Source organism: Chaetodon trifascialis, chromosome 10 (genome assembly GCF_039877785.1).
Source record: "Chaetodon trifascialis isolate fChaTrf1 chromosome 10, fChaTrf1.hap1, whole genome shotgun sequence".
NCBI lineage: Eukaryota > Metazoa > Chordata > Actinopteri > Chaetodontiformes > Chaetodontidae > Chaetodon > Chaetodon trifascialis.
In genome coordinates, this window is record NC_092065.1 from 20,385,685 (window position 1) to 20,400,753 (window position 15,069).

General features: G+C 42.9%; 1 protein-coding gene across 1 annotated transcript in view; it reads left to right on the forward strand.

The window, feature by feature from the left end:
- Positions 1-15,069, forward strand: part of zfpm1 (zinc finger protein, FOG family member 1) — a 100,043-nt gene that overhangs the window by 48,997 nt on the left and 35,977 nt on the right. The window contains exon 3 of the mRNA XM_070973097.1: positions 4,176-4,313. Within this exon, the coding sequence (XP_070829198.1) occupies positions 4,176-4,313 (138 nt within the window). The remainder of the gene's footprint in view (positions 1-4,175; positions 4,314-15,069) is intronic.

Genomic DNA, 15,069 nt, shown 5'->3' on the forward strand with positions numbered 1-15,069 from the left:
TGGGTGATGTTTATGTTTGTGTTCCTTACAGCTTCAGTCCAACGTGATGGGGCATTTACAGAAAGAGGTGTGTGCTCCATATTTAGTACCTGGTGCATGAAAGGGTGCAGAGAGAGAAAAGCGGTGGATTCAAATGTTCTGATGGAGCTGAAGAAGACTGTTTTGTGTTCTCTCTCAAGCTGCATCAATGGCTGTGAGTTTGAGGGACACTCACATTCATGCTCCATTACCAGCACTGTTAGTAAGTGTAATTGGCCGTCATACGAACAGCCTGTCTGCACCTGTATCAGTCGTCTGTCTCATGCACATTTGATGGAACGCATGCACAAATGGCTTGAGCTGTATGTGTCACCCGAAGTGTATTTTACTCTCCTGCTTATTTCTCTTCTGACTTACTGCGCAGTTCATGCGTCACTACATCGATTGTGAATTGGGCTGCGAGGTTTGCCAAAACGCTCGTCAGTGTGCAGCAGCGCTGTGGCTGAATGACTGCAGCGTCGACACTGACAGACGACTGCAGCTGCTGCTGACGTCTTGCCTTCTCCAGCCAGTGTGTTTAAGGTGGAAGGCTTGAAGATCCGCACCTTGGTTTTGTCTCGTTCCCTGTAGCTTCATCTCAACCGCCAAACTGACCGATGTCACGACTGTACACAGGGAACAGAAGAAAGGACGCAAAAGGCAGCATTGAATTCATAAAGCAGACAAACAGGAATGTATAGAGGGTTGTAGAAGTTAGGAGGCGAGATTGTTGGGTGACTTTGCCCTGCAGGTGTGACAGGGGAAGTTCAGCTTATCAGATTGATGGAGACTGTCTCGCGAAGGGGGGTGGGTGGGGGGGGGGGTGGTAGAGGGGGAGAGAGGGAGGAGGGGGTTTGGCAGAAAAGTGTCTGTCGACTCCTCCTGATACCTGCCTCCCTGTCTGAGATGATATGGGAGATAATATTGATAATATTAAACGCAATAACTGTGTCTCCAGCTCCCCTCCCTCGTTTCAGCCCCTGCAGGATAAAATCAATGTGCCATTCAATGTGATTTATAGCTGAAAATAATGGCACTGTTTAGGCAGGGGGGAGGTGTGTGTGTGTGTGTGTGTGTGCACTTGTGTGTGGGTCTGCTTGCTTTAGTGTGTGTACAGTATGTCGCCATGTATGAGTGTTTGCGTGTGGATGAGGTTGAAAGGTGGACGTGACGTGAAGATGGATGGTGTGTGTATCTGCTTCTCTTTGTGTGTACGTGTGTGTGTGTGTGTGTGTGTGTGTGTGTTGATTTATTTGACGATGCAGATCCAATCTCTCAACTGTTACATTAATAACAGTGGAGTGTGAGGGCGTCACGTGGCCGTGGGACGTTTATGGCTGGTATCGATCGGGCACTATCGCTGTTTATCGGAGCGGGAATGCAAGGGTAAACATGGGCTTTGTGCAGACAGCTCAGGTGTTATCGGGGTGGAGGTTTGATGACGGGATGGGATGAAGGGGGAGGGAGAGCACAAAAGAGGAGCTGGGAAGGAGGAAGTGAAGAGAAGGGCAAAAGTTGGGAGGAGGAGGGGGACGACAGAGATTCGGACAAAGGACAGAATTGAATGAGGAGACAAAGAGGATTAACTTAAATAAAGATGGTTGAAATAATAATGTCACCAAGCCTATAATTAGGGCCGGGCGATAAAACGATCTTGATAAGGGATCGTGATAAAATTTATGTTGATGACACTGATCAGCCTTGAACATTTTTATATGATATGGATACTTATCACACAGCAGAAAAAAACACAACCGCCAGTCAGTCTGCAGTTTTTTTGTGTGCACGCCCATGTCCTACCGCACACACCGTCATTTAAGCTACAGATGAAGAAGGAAAACTGAGGGGCACAAAAGGGCAGAGGAACAGAAGGAGCGAAACGCACTTTAGGATATATTTAACAGGAGTCAATGAGCACAATGCTCGTTATCATTAAGTGCAACAAAAGGGAGACAATTGCTCACACTGATCAATTGATCAAACACCTGCTGAACGAGCAGAGCACAAACATCAGCCGCTCTGCCTGCAGTAACGTGCTGCCCCCTCTTCATCCACACAGCTTTAGATGTCATGCTAAAGTGCTGGAAGAGGATTTATCCTCCAAAGCTGAGGAAATTATTGACCTAAAAAAGGTAACACATGCCAAGAAAGCACTTCAAACTAAAAACACCTCAGTTAACATCATAAAATTAAATCACTTTTATAACATATGAACGTAAACCTTCTGAGAAGAAGAGCTATTCCCCACAGCAAAGTCGTTATGTTTAGTGTAGCTATTGTTTAGGCTACCGTCCATTAACTAAATTGATTATGTGGCATGATGCATCAGAATCTGCCTCAGCTATCAATGTGTAGAAACTCCAAAAAGCTGCATTCATGTGAAAATACAGTACTTTTGGTCTCAATAGTGTGGTCGAAAAATAATCCAGGTACCACACACAGCAGAGAACACTGAAACCTTGAAAATCTGGTGTCTCCATTGTGTGTTGGTCAGTGTTAACACAAACATTTCCCCTTTGACTGTTTTTTGGAGAATTATGACTCAGATAAGAGCTGAGCAGGAAAATTTTACAGTTAAAAAAAATGAACTTCATCGCTCTCTGGTGAGCAGACTGTGTAATGGAGACGTAGTGTCTCAACTCAGCAATATCTTTTGTACTTCTCTACCTACTGTATCAGCCAACATATAGGCCAGTACTGATATATCTGTGATGATAGATCTGTCCTACTCCAGTCTAAACCCATCGCAGAAAGGTAGCTTTTATTTACTTTTACCTACTTTAACCTACATAGAGCATCAGTACACGTCAGCATTTTACCTCTTATTTTTAAAGCGAGAATGCAGCGACAGCATGTGCGAGGCAGGAGGGGAGAAATGAGATAATTTGCCTAAAATAAAATGTGCCATTTTGTGGATGATTTCACCCAGCGCTTCATATTGATACGGATGATCTCTGTCACAGTGCTTTTGTACTCTGACACAAATTAGTTTGGGAAGGTACTTTTAATCATGAAATCCATTACACAACACTGACTGCCTGACTGCACGTTGAACAAGCAGTAGAATTAACTGATTTACACAAGTGCATTTGGAAACAATTTGGCTTTTTAGGTAGTGTCCTCATCTATCAACTGAGGTTTCCACCTTAAAGGTCCAGGTCGTTTTGCTGTAAGTCCAGTCAAATTTTTCAGTGCGAGTAGCAGTGACATGTTGGTAATCCGTCTACGTGCAGTCAGCTTTTGAGTCACCGTAACCCTTGGCCTGATGATGACGCAAGACCAGAGAACAAGAAGAGAGAGAGAGATCTTCAGCTCAGATAGCCTGAGGTGCTGTGATGTAACTATTAATCTAATCTAACTAATCATGAGACCCACTAATAGGGAGGGACCCAGCAGCTTGATGAACCAGCTGATACCAGCTGCACAGACAAAGTTCAGGGTTCACATATGTGAAGGCCGGATAAACACATTATAGACACACACACACAGCCAGACATTCAGATTTGCACACACACACACACACACACACACACAGACACAGGTCCAGCCACGTGCAGGAACACGCGCAGATCTCTTTGATCAGCGAGCAGGAGGCTGCGTAATCAGCTTGATCAATAGCAGGGGTATCAATGCTGATTAGAGGAACACAGACAGCCTCAGTCTCTGCTGAAGGTGACAGGCCGAGGGGATGAAGGGGAGGGGACGGAAAGATAGAGGAAGACGAGGGAGAAGACGAGCATCGTGAGATCCACCTACCCTCAGCAAGGGAGGGATGGCGGGCGTTGTCGAGGAGAGAGTGAGCAATGCGTGGAAGACGGATGGAGAGAGGCTACAGAAAGTCCACACTGAAGGTAGAGAGTGAAGACGTTTCTGATGAGTCTTTGATTCTTCAGAGTTGCAGCGAGAATCAAAGCATCCATCTCGGTGTGGTGTGGTGTGGTGTCGTGTTACACAGCTCAGGCAGTCATTTCACTACTGCCTTTGATCAACAGACAGGATCAGCCACTGCCCGGACACACACACGCACACACATACACACCAGCAGGCGCATAAACACACTTTTAGACACGCACACGAAGGCCGAAGCTGAAGTTTTTGCGTTGAAGCTGCTTCTGTTCCAGTGTGTTTAACCGTGACTGTTTGTGTCGTACGTGCAGAGCCCAGGACGCAGGACTCTCGAGGAGGCCCCGATGATGAAGACGAGGATGGGGAGGAGCAAGGATCGACGCACAGCGGCAGGGAGGAGGAAGACGAAGGGGTGGAAGAGGAGGAGGTGTTACAGTGGAGGGGTCCAGGTCAGTGTGCTCAGGAAACATATTCTTTAGTATTTGGAACTAAACAAAACAAATGTACCGAAGCAAAACAATAATCATTCCAATGTTTGGTTTACTCAAGGATTCTAAACACTTTGTTTGGTGATGGTGAAATGAAAACAAAAGTGTCACAACACTCAATGTTAAGGCAAGCACTCGTATAATCAGTGTCCTTTGTTTTAAAACTAGTAAGAATGATTCTGAACTAAATGCACTGTGCACAGACTGGACACGTAAAAGGACGTGCACAGAGGGATTTGTAGTCAATTTCAAATTCAGTTACTATGAAATGTGCAACATTCATTGAGCTCATGAAACAAATCCAACACGCAGACAGTCGGCCCTTTTCACAGTATACATTCTTTCAGTGATGGCAGCTGCTGCCCACGTTCAAAGTTATGAATGGTGAATCATACTCGCTGCCAGCTAGGCCTATGCCGATCAGATCAGCTGTCGACGATTGAAAGGAAAATCACACACTCTTTTCCTCTGCTGATATTTAGGAACTAAATTGTTATAGAAAATGAAATCTAAAATCCTCTACTAAGCATGTGCAAAAGAGGTTGCTGGTGGAGTGGCGTGTCTGCACACAAATGACTTTACTCCGTATTTTAAAGCAACCCGTGTGTGATCCCTTTCACATCCTGACACACGCGCCGTGCGACCTGACACAGTCCTGCACCTCCATGTGCTCACCAAAGCTTTGCTCTGTGCACCACTGTCCTCAGTACACTGCTGCATCGTGTTCCGCCTCCATCGTGGCTACAGGAGACAATCCACTGCTATTGTGTGTGTGTGTGTGTGTGTGTGTGTGTGTGTGTGTGTGTGTGTGTGTGTGTGTGTGTGTGTGTGTGTGTGTGTGTGTGTGTGTGTGTGTGTGTGTGTGTGTGTGTGTGTGTGTGTGTGTGTGTGTGTGTGTGTCCACCCGCTCCTTTCCTCCATCTGCTATCTTTATACACCAGGTCTGTTTTAGCTGGACTGTTAGAAAGTGTGAAATTCGCTTGTAAATGTGCAGAAATCCTGTAATTACTGACTTAAAATAAATGTTTAATGACACACATCATTTGTTATTCTGTTAACACATTTACAGCAAAGCTAGTTTTATGTGTTTGTAATTAGAGAGAGAGAGAGAGAGAGAGGAGGCATATCCTTGGACGTGATTGGACGCACTCTTTAGTCTCTTGGCGTGAAAGTTGGACCTGCTACGCCCCCATCCACACCCCTTAAACCGAACACTGAATGTGGCATGAACTGTCTGTGGTGTGCTGCAGAATAATCCAGAGTGACTCCAGCATACCATCATTTCGACTCTGAACATGCTCTCGAGTGGATCTAACCAGCTCTATATGGCCGTGTGTGTGCGCGTCTGCGCGTGTGTGTTTTGGAGATGTTCTTCTGTGCAGCCTCTTCTGAGTGTCTTTCAGGGTCCACTGTGTTGTCCCACCGTTCCCCTGAACATGACATGTGAATGTGACAGGGCGGGGGAAAATTTATTCAAGACGTAACAAAAACACACACACACACACACGCACAGCTAAGAGGAGATAACAAGTAAATCGCCATAATTTTATTATTTATTTCCTCTCTTATCGAGGTTTGTTTGGTTATTTATTTCTCTCTGTCTGTTGTCTTCAATGAGTTAAACAATGCAAGAAGATTACCGCACTATCTCACATTATTTCCTTTTCAAGCTGCACACGTTTTATGTATGACTGTGCATGTGTGTCTATGCAGCGTTGAGCGTGTGTATGTTTACGAGTGTTTATGTGTGTGTGTGTGTGTGTGTGTGTGTGTGTGTGTGTGTGTGTGTGTGTGTGTGTATTTTAATTCCTCTGGTGGGGAAGAGAGGATGTGTTCATTATCGTCCTGTCCCAGCCTTGTCCCTTTAACAGTAATTGGAGCGATATTAATTGCTGCGCTGTGGCTGGTTGATGGTAGCACCATGATGCTGCACTGATAGGGCCCTTCGTTTTTTCTTCCTTCTCTCCTCCTCACAAACTAACTGCTGGGTGAGCGAGGCGGAGGGATGGAGGAAGGGGAGGGAGGAGGGGGGAGAGAGAGTAAGGGAGAGAGATAGCCCCTCTATCAGCTCTGGAGCAGGCGCTGTCTTTATCAGGAGCACGATTGGCAAAAAGGAAACTTTGACCGGTCTGAATTTTTCTCTTATCGTCAAGCCCCCCCTCCTCCACCTCCCCTTCCTCCCTCCCTCCCCCTTCCCTCCCTCCATCCATCCACCTTCTCCTCCTCTGGTCTCTCCATCACCACTAACAGCCCCCCCTCCCCTCCTTCTTCTCCATCCTCCTCCCCCTAACAGCATACATCTCCCTCCTTTTCTCCATCTTTGTATTGTTTCTTCTTCATCTTCGTCACCGTGGCACTGGAGTCAGTGGTTAATGTGCTCTTGTTCATACAAAACATTCACCATGTATCACACATTTCCCATAAACAGATGAGAGGGAAACGTGTGTATTAGCGGGATGGAAATAAACAGGGTTTTATCTCCTGTGGGAGTGTTGGCATTCCACTCGTTTCTCACTGTTGTTGCCTTCAGACACTTCTGCTGCTCGGCACAAGTTTCTAACTTTTCGTCTCGTGGGGTTCGGCTGCTCTCAGGCCAATCATGTCGGTGGTCCAGCGGTGTCGTGACACCCTTTCAGTACAACATTGCATGATATTTATATCTATTATATAGATCAGTCATCATGTTGCTTTTAACACATACTTAATAGCAGAAGTGCTGAAACAACTATTTGGTTAATGACTGAAAATATAGCTTTTTTTTTTTTTATTGTTAAACATTTAACTTCTGACTTCACACTTTTCACCATTTTTTGTCCTTTCTAGACAAATAAATGAGTGCAGAATGATCATCAGTGTCAGCTATAATGTAAATAATACTTATTTGCATCCTGAGTCTGCAGACTGTTTGCTTGATTAATTGATTGTTTGTCTGCAAAATGTCAAAATTATTACAAAATAATCCTTAGAATTTCTCAAAGCCTAATATTGATTATTCATATAGCTTGTTTTATGGAACCAGTAGTCCAAAGCCTCCACTGTCATGTGTGACAGTGAACATCGTCAATCAAAACCTCACACTGTGGAAACCTGGACTGACATAATAGATTGATTAAAAAATGGTTACCCATTCGTTTTCTCTCCATTAACTAATCAGCCAATGAAGTAATCACATCAGCTCAAGGGGACCAAGGATATTAAAGCCCTTTATTATATTTATGTAGCAATGTAAAACTGACCTGTTTTTTGAAGGGCATGTCACGGTTCCTGGACTTCCTGCATGTTAAACTGATGGAGTGCTTGGCCTGTATGTCCTAATAGGTTTATTGTCGCCTCAGCTTTAGTAAATTCAGTAGTGATCAGCAGTGATTTAGACCGGTCGCTCTGTGACTGTTAAACTTTGCTGCCAGGCTTCTCCGAGTTTGTTTACTTGAAGAAGATGTCTTACAAGTCAACAGGACATTCATTTTTTACTCACTTTTTGCAATCTGTTTTTTTCCAGCTCACTTCTGCACCTTGTCTTTCTTTCCTCTTCATGTCGTCTTTTCTATTTCACAGCCATAAGCTCAAGCCTTTACCCACCAGCCTGTATCCCTCTCCTCCTCTGCTCTGTGTGTTTATGGCTGCTTTGTGTGTGAAAATATACAGTACGAACTTAACTTGGTAGACCTTCACTTATAAAATTTCATGCAGTCTCACATATATAGAAAGTCTGAATTCAGAGTCTGAATGTTAATCTACTAATTATATTTTAAAAGTTACAAAAAATATGATTTATTCTAGTTTGAAATACAGTAATTCCTAGATATGAAAATTTTAATTCCTCTTCCCGCACACAGTTTGCATTCTAACCTTATGATAACGATCTCTAATTTATTCAAATAATTTGTTCAAATAATTCTTTGTCACAGTCATTACTGTTGTTCTGACAGACTGATATTAACATCAAAAAGAGAAAACAACAACAGAACATTTTAATTCATCCTCTCTGCCAGTTTTTGCTTCCTGCTAAAAAGATAATACAATTCATTACTGGACACAACACTTTTCAATCGCCACATTTGACACCATCTCCTCAGTGTGTAATGAGTTGTTTATGTGTCAGTCTGAATGAATTCCTTAGTCATAGATGATAGAGAGGGCGATTCTTTTTGTGTTTTTTTGTGATTCGTTTTTTTCTTCCCTTTTCTTTTCTACCATTTTCTGCCAGTAGCGGCAAACAAAACACAGGCTTCGTGGCTCCCATTGATATGAGAAAAAAAAAAAAACATTCAAATTAAAGAGATGATAAACTTGGAATGGATTAGAGTCTTCAGCAATTTTCAGTTTCTTTTCTCCGATGTGTAGTTTGTCTTAAAACAATCAAGATGACGTGTGTGTGCGCGTGTGTGTGTGTGTGTGTATGTCCTCAGTCAGTTTGATGAGGGTGTGGTGGTGGCACGTCGTCTAGGTGGGAGCTGGTCCCTATCAGGGATGGCATGATATGCTAAAGCCGCCTTTTTAATCCACAGTGTGTCCGTACTGCATGATATGCAAAATAAATTATGAAGAGAAGAAAAAAAAACTATCTTTTGAATGACCTTGCAGGCTGGAGGGTTCGATATTTTCTCCCTCGCTGCTTAAAATTCTTGATATGCAAATGGGTGTCACAGTAATCCCTTGTCATTCGTTGGCTGGCTGGAGGTTCCCACACATTCTCTCCTTCCAGTGCTGTGTAGAAATCCATTGTCAGTGGCCATCACTAAACGGGGAAGGCGTTTCACATCCAAGGTGGCGCACAAAGAAACTGAAACTTCCACCAACTTTGGTGTTTGCTGATACAGATGCAAGAGCTTGCTTCAAGAAGGAAATCCTTCAAATGCACAGGACCTTCCAGGAAAGGCTCAGTGGCAGTGTGATGTAGAGGGGAGTGTGTGATGTTATGGCATTATGTGGGAAACCTCCTGACAGCAGAGTTCTCATGTTAATGTAAAAAGGGGTTAATATCGATTCATATACATACACTATTTATAGACAGAAAATTAATCTGCAACTATTTGATCATAGATTAATCATTTTCCTCAGTTTTGAGGATTTTTCTTTTCATTTGTGTTAGTAAAATAGGCTATTTACTGTAAAGAACTGGACTGGGCTGATGGGTCAACTTGGACTGTTTTATATTTCCTGGTGTGGCTGAATTTGTTACCTAAAGATTTTAGAATCGGTTCCTTTAGAGCTGCAGCAAATTTTTCTATTATTTTAGATTTATTTTTCATTTGTTTTCTTGATGAATTGTTTGGTCTGTGAAATGTCAGTTGCTCTCATAGTATCCCAAATGCCCAGGTGACATCTTCGGATTGCTTCTTTGTCATCACTAGTCCCAAAATGAAAGAAATTCAGCTCCTGCTATCACATAAGACAAAGAGAAACCTTAAACTACACCAATTTAGAAACATTTTAAAATTGAAACAATTAGTCATTCATCAAAATGTTTCCTGTTTAATGATGCATTAATCAACAGTTCAGCTTTTGTAACTGATATGTTTTAATGGGTCCTTTGGAAATCTTTGCAATATGTTAGTTACATTTTGCTGCAATAAGCTTTTGTTCATGTGTTAAATATTTATTATCTTTGCTAATTTTCAAGAAGTAGTCATACTCTTCAATAGTAGTAAAAACACTGTAAAAAATGAATTGGTCGTAGTTGAGCCCGGTTGCATTTCTATCCCATCAAAGAACTGCTGAGGACCTTCCTCTTTCCAGCCTTCTAGTGTGACATGGATGGCAAAAAAGGTCCTTTCCGGGCAGTCCAGTCACACCGTCTGACAGCTTGTCTCCTCCAGGGGCCCCGGGATGGCAGCCGAGCGAGGAAAGTGTTTCTGCTTGCCCAGCACTCCTCGCTCCTTATCCTCCTCAACAGAGTTATTTAAATTACCTCAAATAAAACATTATAATGGCAGGCGTAATAATGGTTATTATTATTTACCAGAGTGTGTGTGTGGGTGTGTGTGTGCGTGCGCATGTGTGTGTGTGGGTTTGGGTGTGGGGTTATCATACTGTAGTTAATTATAATGGAGCATGAAGGCACACTATATGCATATTATCACAGCTGAGAGTCTAATTTATTTGGGTTGAGGAAAGGGAGCTGTTGGCGGTGTCACATTTGCATACTGTGCATGGCAACTTTTCCCCCATTGCTATCATCACAAACGGCACAAGGTGCACCCTCATCACTTTGTCCGCATGTGATAAGACCTTTGTTTCTCAGTTTGATCCATCTAGTCATGGCTGGCTGAATGTAGCAACAGAAGGATAAGATGTTTGTGTAAAAGCTTGCAGGTTTCTGCTGCTTTGCTCATCTCTTTGTGGAGCCATTCATACAAATCCAGGACCTCCCAAACCTAATATCTGTAAAATGTTGCTCTAGGTTGTTGTTCTAGGAATACAGAAAACAGACTTTTCCCCACCTCTTTTTTTAATTCTTTTAAATTATTATTTTCAAAAGGTTTAACATGCTTCCTATGAAATAGAGTGGGTTTTGCATTTTAATGAAACCTTAAATGTAAGCATCTACTCACATTTTGATAAAGTTTCCCTGACACAGGCGTGAATATCTGCACGTGTTGCCCGTCTGTGTGTCTTATCTGTTATCTGGTAAACCAGGAGCATAGACGGTTAACTCCCAGCTTTGAGACAAGATGTCATCTCCAGAGTGGTTGGGGTTAAAGGGGGTGAACTTGGGATAGAGGGATGCAGAGTTAGAGAGGACATAAGGAGGAGAGAAAGAGAACAGCATGAGGGCGGAAGAGGGAGAATAAGGGGACAGGTGAGAGAGGGAGGAAGACCAAGAGAAGTGGTTCGGAATAAAGAAGTACAATATTGAGTTTAGAGTGCAGAGATAACTAATGAAGGGTGAAAGAAGGGTGAAGGTTTAAGGATCAATGAGAGCGAGAGATGAGGGTTGAGAGATTTTAAGAGGTGCCATTCTGATAGTGAAATTAGAGGTGAGGGAATAGGAAGTGGGTAAGGTTAAGAGATAGAAGGAAGAGGGAGATATAATATGAAGCAATGACAGTCGGGCCATCCTGTTGGCTTTGTGGGCTGAGGCACTCAAAGCATAACAGGTCTGAATTAGGTGTGAAGCATTTTCAGCATGAAGAAGACATCAGCATGTCTCTCTACGAGGATCATATGGTGTCTTAGAAATTTGGTATCTTTGGTTTATATGGCACTGATTTGAAAAAAACAAACAAAGCAAATACATTTAGGGAGAAAACTATTAGATGGATTGCCATGAAATTTTGTAGAAGCTTTCATGGTACCCAGTGGATAAATTCAACTGACGACAGATATTCAAGGTCCCAAGATCAAGTGGTTTTGTGGATCTCTTGACTCCTGTGGCTCCACGGGCAGATCAATATTTACAGTAATCCTGTGAAATATTTCAACACCTATCGTATGAACCGGCACAGAGTTTTCTGCAGTACAATATATTATTATTGTGTGCACAATTTTATGGTCAAATACCTAAAAATAAATAAATATACATCATCAACCATAGCTGTACTGTTTAGTGCTAATGTTCGCATGCTAACATGCTTAACTAAGACAACATTGCAAATAAAATACCTGCTGAGATTAAGAGCTAGGTTGAGATAAGCTGGAATGATCCTTTAGAAGGAGTGACAGGGCTGTGACAGTGGAGGAGGATGAGGTGAAGGAGGAAGGAGAGGAAGGGTTTGATATGGTGTCAGACGGGGTTAGGATGCGAGAGGGTAAGGTTAACAACAAGACAGTTGTGTCTTGAAAATAAATTTGAAAATGACATTGACCGTCTACAAGCTAATAACAAATATTTGATATTGGTCACACCGATCGATGCCCTCATTTTCAGCTGTATAATTACAATAGTCACACATCAGCGGTGGTCTCCTTCAGAGCGGTGCTGACCCACATCCACCCGTCTGTCACACACTCAGACATACTGTACTCTCACCCTCCGTCTTCTCTCTAACCTTCCTCCACATCTCCAGTCAGCAGACTCCCGTGTCTCTCAGGAGGAGGGTGTCCCTGCAAGCACCTTGTCAATTCCACCTGTCCATCAAAATGCTTTGGGATGATGATTGGTTGTCATGTGTCCAGGGGGCTTGTCTTGTCAGTGAGGCTGACATACCTCTGAGTAGAGTCTGCAGCTTGAAATCAACTCGGTAGTCTGTCCCATGAATACACAGTGCAGGAAAAGTTTTGTATGTGGGTCAGCATGAATGCATGTTCATGTACACGTTAGTACTATCCACCAGCAATTCTCTAGCTTTTAGCGCAAGAGTAGTTTATGTCTGTACCTTCTAATGAAGCCACAACGTTTGAAGAGGTCATCTCGTGTCAGCTGCGTGTTATTACCAAGCAAGAATATTTGTGACGGTGAAGTAGCATCCAGATATAAATGATGCTTGACGCGTATATCATCAAAGTTTGTGCTTTGTTACATGTGGACAAGCACAAAAGCCAAAAGCATCTGTAAAAAAAAAAAAAAAAAAAAAACCCGTTCATTCATGAGTATGGTGTCTTTCTCTTAAACTGCAGCACAGAGCAGCTCACATAGTCTGACTGCAGCCTAAAAACAATGGGTGTGCACGAGACGTGTGTGCAGTGAAAAGTTGGAACTTCTATAGTTGGTAGTCGAGCTCGTGAGGAGCACTTGAAGCCAGCGTTGCCCTCTGCTTCCATCACCCACTCTTGATCTACACCACATATTCTGACTGACACACACACTCTGTCACACACACTCTTCTCCACCATCTCCCCTCTCCAGCCTGTCTGTGGCGTGTCACTCCCCTCCTCCATCCCTGATGATTGATAGGCACGAGGCCCTAATCTAAAGGAACATTTCTCTGTGCTGTCCGGCTGCTATCAGCCCAGCAGCTCCCATACACCCAGTGTGTGAGCCCATCGCAGGCCTGGCACTGGTGGCGGGACTGGATATTGGCATGCTGATTACCAGCCTATCAGATTCCTGGCTTGTTCTGCAGCCACCACAGCACATCCTGCATACCCTCCTCTCACACAAAAATACACTTGCCTTCATCCATTCCCAAAACCTTAAAAATTCAGCAGCAGCTGAAGTGTGTTGAAGCTCCTGGTGTTGGGTCTGGAGACAGTTGGGACTTGAAGTAAAATTCCAGCTAGCTGTGAGCAGCGTTGTAGAATGACGGTAATGTCTATTAAGTGCAGCAGCAGTGCGTGTTCTCCTGTGGCATTGGTCCACACTGCCAGGCTGGCTCCAGAAATCCTAAAATGGGTGTTTTTATGAATATTTTTGCCTCCTCTTCTCATTATCTGGGGAGCCTCTTGATGCTCAGTCCCTCTAATACTATACTGACATCTTCTCTCTTAAGTAGCTACAATAGAACATGTTATTATATTATGTGATAAATTAAAGTTGTGATAAATGTGGATAAAATTGTGATGTATAAATACAGTCCTCCAATTATGTTTGAATATGTGATGTCAGTGATGCAAATTGAATGAAAGACCATGAAAGAATATGTTTGTTAAACTCTCATTAAAGTAGTAAACAACTCAAAGAGGATTTAAGTCCCTGTAGTTATATTATAGGACAATTATCCAGAGCCTGAGATGATAAAGGAAGTGAACTGATGTGTAATGTTTCAGTACTTGTTGATAGTGTTCTCCAAGGACATGCCTTCATTATTTATGCATTCCTGCAGAATATTACACATCTCCTGTTGCCTTGGTGAAATATCTGAGGAATATGAAGATTGAAGTTGAGGCTTGACATTTATATGCTCCCAGAATTTGCAGTGGTTGAACTAGTCACTTGAAAAATGAGATGTTAAGACCTCGTAGTGGACACGTTATTATTTATTGTTATTATTGTTACTCTAAGGATGTCTTGGGGTGCAGCTGATGTGTTGGAAAAAGAAAGTACCAAAATTCAGTGTGTATTTTAGCTATATTGATTATTTTTATTGCGTTTAGATGATGCAGATATCGATGCAAGGTTTTGAAAATTATTCAGAACAGCAGCCGGGAATATAAACCCAGATGTGTGTTGATCGTCGGAGAAGAGATGAAATAGGCTGAATCATAAAGTCTTGTCTCGGCAAAGCTGCTTTTTCCCTCTAGTTGTTGCCATTAAACCGATATATTACAGGAAGACGTTTTAGCGAACAGCATTTGTGTACTCTTTCTAGATATGGACACTGAGTACAAAGTCAAAGAATCTCTGTGTTTTATAGCCTCTCTCGTGTTCCTTGTATTTGCTCGCACTCACTGCTCTTGTCTTGCTCCTGTCTGTTTAATTGGTGAACCTCTAAATGACCCTGAGTGTGTCGAGCAAGTCTATCACTCTTTAACTTTTCCATGTCTCCTTCCCCAGCCCGCATTGCCGATACCAGTCTGATTGAAATGTCCTTTTTCGCGGGAGCCAGAAGGAGTTGTTAAAGCAGACATGAATTAATGATTGAATTAATTATCGGAGTCACATACCGTACAATTAATTTTGTGGCTTTGCCTCAGTCTTTTTTCCTCTCTCCGTCAGTGTGTAGAGAATGTCAAGAAACATTTTCTAATTAATTTATGTGTGATTATCAGGGATAGTTTCTGGAAGGTCTCCACTTTCAATTTGTGACATGCTACGACAGTGGAGAGAGGGAAGGCTGGGAGAGATGGAGGTGGAAGTAGGAATAAGGGAGCGGCTGTGCTTGTGACGTACGTGCCC